Source organism: Apium graveolens, chromosome 6 (genome assembly GCF_009905375.1).
Source record: "Apium graveolens cultivar Ventura chromosome 6, ASM990537v1, whole genome shotgun sequence".
Taxonomy (NCBI): domain Eukaryota; kingdom Viridiplantae; phylum Streptophyta; class Magnoliopsida; order Apiales; family Apiaceae; genus Apium; species Apium graveolens.
The window spans coordinates 301,481,838-301,486,214 of NC_133652.1; the positions used below are offsets into that span (position 1 = coordinate 301,481,838).

General features: G+C 40.0%; 1 protein-coding gene and 1 non-coding gene across 2 annotated transcripts; both read right to left on the bottom strand.

The window, feature by feature from the left end:
• LOC141666321 (uncharacterized) lies at positions 1 to 1,428 on the bottom strand. Its single transcript, XM_074472312.1, has 3 exons — positions 953 to 1,428; positions 756 to 856; positions 1 to 395 (listed from the first exon to the last, which is right to left on the bottom strand). Exons 1-3 carry the CDS (start codon positions 1,426 to 1,428, stop codon positions 1 to 3), a joined length of 972 nt encoding a protein of 323 aa, XP_074328413.1.
• A 2,091-nt stretch (positions 1,429 to 3,519) lies between these two features.
• Positions 3,520 to 3,625, bottom strand: LOC141670244 (small nucleolar RNA R71). The gene has a single exon (XR_012554484.1). It is a non-coding gene; the product is annotated as a small nucleolar RNA R71 (small nucleolar RNA).
• Between the last annotated feature and the right edge of the window lie 752 nt (positions 3,626 to 4,377).

The following is a 4,377-nucleotide window of genomic DNA, read 5'->3' on the forward strand; positions in this document are numbered from 1 at the left end:
CTACACCTTAATTTTTTGGTCTCGCCCATTCTCAACCAATACTTTGAATTTCTGAAAAGCCTCAAGAGCCTCATCCTTGCTTTTGAGCAGATAAACCCATATTACACGCGAATAATCATCCACCAGAAGTAAGAAATAGCGATTTCCCCCAGTTGTTATAGGAGTTATGGGACCACAGATGTCCCCATGAATTAGCTCCAGACATTCCTTCGCCACAAAGTTTGACTTAGGTGGGAACGATTTATGTGCTTGCTTTGACATCAGGAAACCCCCACAAATAGACTTTGGCTTTGGTATCTTTGGTAATCCAATGACCATTTCACTTTCAGACATGAGAGAGAGGGCCTGAAAATTCACGTGTCCCAATCTCGTATGCCACAACCATGCGCACTCCTCTGCACTTGTTAGTAAACACTTATTCACATGATTATCAGTTATAATCTTGTATAGTCTGTTTGAGGTTCGTTTCACTTATATTAGCATATTACCATTAATATCATGTACCCATAAAAATTCTCCATGTAGTGTTACTTTATTTCCTTCTTCGGACACTTGGCCCGAACTAATGATATTATTGTGATGGTTAGGAATAAAATATACCTCTCTGAGTATGCGTGATTCTCCATTTTTGCATTTGAACTCGATTGAACCCTTTCTTTTTATACTCACTGTTGAACCGTCTCCGAATTTGACTTGCCCAGTGACGCTCTCATTCAATTCCTTGAATTTTGACCTCTACCCCATCATATGGTTACTCGCTCCATTATCGAGATACCAAACATTCGATTCTACTCCACCAATTGACTCATTCCCCAATCTCGGAATAACTCCTTCCTCGTTTAGCAGCAGTGTGCCCCTGTTTTTACCATCACATTCAGTTAACAACAAGGCTGGCTCATTATCATTAATTTGAGTCAGATTGGCTTCCGGTTTCTGATCCTTATCACGTCACCATTCTCTTTCGCGCCGTGGTTTTCTACATTCCGATGCATAGTGCCCAAACACTTGACAATTATAGCATTTGATTTTACTACGATCTCGTCCCGTGTTGTTACTGCCACTTCCATCTTCCGCCTGATTGTGACGGGATTTTACACTAGAGTTATTCTTAAGGTGATTTCTCCCTTTGCCACGATTGTTAGGGCCACTTCTTCCCTTGTCACTTGACCATTTGCCAGCTTGTTTTGACCATTCCTCCTGCATCAATAGAAGTTGCCCACCTGTGCTTTCATTCTGACCTCTAAGCCTCTCCTCGTGTGCCTTTAATCGACCCAAGACTTCTTCTACTGACATGCTTTCCATATCTCCAAATTGTTCTATTATTGAAGCAATTTGAAGGTACTTAGAAGGAACAGCCCTCAGGAGTTTCTTCACCACATTAGTTTCGACTGCATCCCACACACCTTGTACCTGCATGAAGACCTTCATTTTCAATGACCACGCAGAATAGTTGTTGTTAAGTGGTATTTATATCCACTTAGAACGCTTTATAAAGACTCGAATTGATATTTTATACTCAAGTTATTTGTGTATTTGATGTGTTTTTGTAGTGTTTTGCATTTTAGGGTATAATTGGGAGCAGGAATGGTTTTTTAATGTTTTTATGCTAGAAGAGTGTTAGGATGGAGCCTCGGATGATTGCACGAGAGAAGCCTGCAGTTCAATTCAAGAAAAGCAAAAAAATTCAGATTTTCCAGAAGCTCAGCGCGGCTGCGCTACACTTGTGAGCGGCCGCGCCATACTCAGAGCGGCCGCGCCGTATCCCAGGGCGGCCGCGCCGTGTAGGTTTTCAAGAATCCTGATTTGAATAGAAGATCGATTTGCTGGGATTTTGGATGGTTTGAGGTGCTATATAATAACTCTTTGAAGACGTTTTTCAGAACGAAGACTAGGGAGAAGACGGTGAGAAGACCTAGGAGCACAAATACAATGAAGGAGAAGAAAGGCTTATTTTTTCTTGTGATTCTTTGATTGAGTTGTATCTTGGATGCTAGTTTTCTTGTTTGTTGAACCTATTACTCTTGATTACATACTTTGATTATTTATTTAGTTTATAAAGACTTAGTTTATTATACCATGCTTTCATCGGAACCCACAGTGATGATGAGTTCGCTTATGAACTAATCGTTATCGTGGGGTTCTAACGGATTTACGTATGGATTTCAATAGTTAATTTGTTTCGATATCTTAGTGTGTGGTAATTATATAATATCCTAGTATTGGTTGTGCTTATTCGTCTTATGAGCGTCGCGAACTTATAAGATAGCGTGTTAATCTCTATTGAAGCGACAGTGAATATAGAGGTTTAGAACTTGCCATGCTAGCATAGGTTCATGTATTCACCATGTATAATTCGTAGGTAATTTTAGCCATCTTACTTTCCATGTAATCATGATAGATAACTTGCGCATTAAACCTATATGTTGTCAAATTCTTTAGACATATAGGGTCTCAACATATTTGGTGTCTATTTAGCATCTATCTCTTTTGTGGATGTCTGGTAGTAGGGTATTCATACCACGAAAGTTGGCATTTACTAGTTTCGTGTTATCTGATTAGTTGTCATCACCATTGCATGCTAAGATTAAGAACAATGACTTTGAATGAAGTATTTAATGAAGTTAAAATCCCATGTTTGTCTCATATAAGTAAATCAACCCTTTTATTCTCGTAGTTAATTGCATGTTAGTTAATATCTTAGTTATAAACAATCTCAACTTGTTATTCATCTTAGCATTGAATATAAAACCATACCATTGTTGCATAAGTACATTAATTGAAGTTAACCTAAACCAGTCTTTGTGGGAACGAACTAGAAATAATTCTATATTACTTGCGAACGCGTATACTTGCGTGTAATTTTAGCGCGTGTTTTCGTCCTAACACGTTTCTGGCGCCGCTGCCGGGGATTCGGTGTTAATTTTTAGTTTATGTGTTTGTCATCAGTGGTCGTTAAAGTTCACTGACTCAAATATTTTACTTACTTGGGTACTTGTTGTGTTTCAGGTACTCTAGAGAGCGTGTATGCTAACTCATTCTCGATCTCACAAGAGAACACTGGATAAAGCGGAGGAAGTAGTTGAAGAAATTTTTATTGAGGAGAAAGTTGAAGAAGAAGTTGTTATTGTAATGGGAGAACCAGCAACGAATCCGAAGGCTTTGATGGATTAATTTCAACCAAAGATCAATGACATTCAGTCTAGCATTATCAGGCCAGCCATCGCGGCTAACACCTTTGAAATCAAGTCGAGCATGATTCATATGATACATAATTCAGTTCAGTTTGGGGGTTCCGCTATAGAAGATCCCAACATGCACATCAGAGATTTCATCAAGATCTGCGACACTTTTAAGTTCAATGGAGTTTCTGAAGATGCTATTAAGTTGAGGCTTTTCTCATTCTCTCTGAGGGATAAAGCTAAGTGATGGTTGCATTCTCTACCACCCGGTTCTATCACCAAATGGGAGGATCTTGCTCAAAAGTTTCTAACTAAATTCTTCCCTATGGCGAAGACAGCTGCAATCAGGAACGCACTTACTCAATTTGCGCAGCAGTCAGGAGAATCTTTGTGTGAGGCTTGGGATTGCTACAAGGAGATGCTTAGAAATGTCCTCATCATGGGATGCCTGACTGGATGATCATTAACTACTTTTATAATAGGTTGGGTGCAACTTCTAGACCTATGCTTGATGCAACATCAGGTGGAGCCTTATGGGCTAAAAGCTACGATGAAGCTTATGAGTTGATTGAGCTGATGGCTGCTAATGAATACCAGAATCCAACTCAGAGAATGCCTCAAGGCAAGGTAGCGAGAATTCTGGAAGTGGATACAGCTACTGCTATAGCTGCTAAGCTTCAGGCTCTAACGATGAAGGTGGATTCTTTGGCTAATTATGGAGTTAATCAGATCACTAGTGTCTGTGAGCTTTGATGCGCACCGTTTTGTGCTGGTGCGCATGAGACGAAGCAGTGTGTTATATTTAATGAGTCAGCTCAGTTCGTGAGCAACTTTCAGAGGTCACATCAACCAGTTCCAGCCACCGATCATCCTAACAACCGCAATCATCCTAACTTTAGCTGGAGCAACACTCAGAATGCGGTGCAACAGCTTATCAGCAGTATGCAGCAAAACAATGCAACCCTCATAGTTTTTAACAGCTGCAATATGCACCAAGACAACAACTCCAACTCCAACAACTACAAAAATCTAATGAAAAATCTGAATTGGAAGAGTTGAGGCTTATGTGCAAGAGCCAAGTGGTTTCTATCAAGACTCTGGAGAATCAAATTGGACAGATTACCAATGCTTTGTTGAATCGACAACCTGGTACACTCTCTAGTGACACAGAAGTGCCAAGCAAGAGGGAAGCTAATGA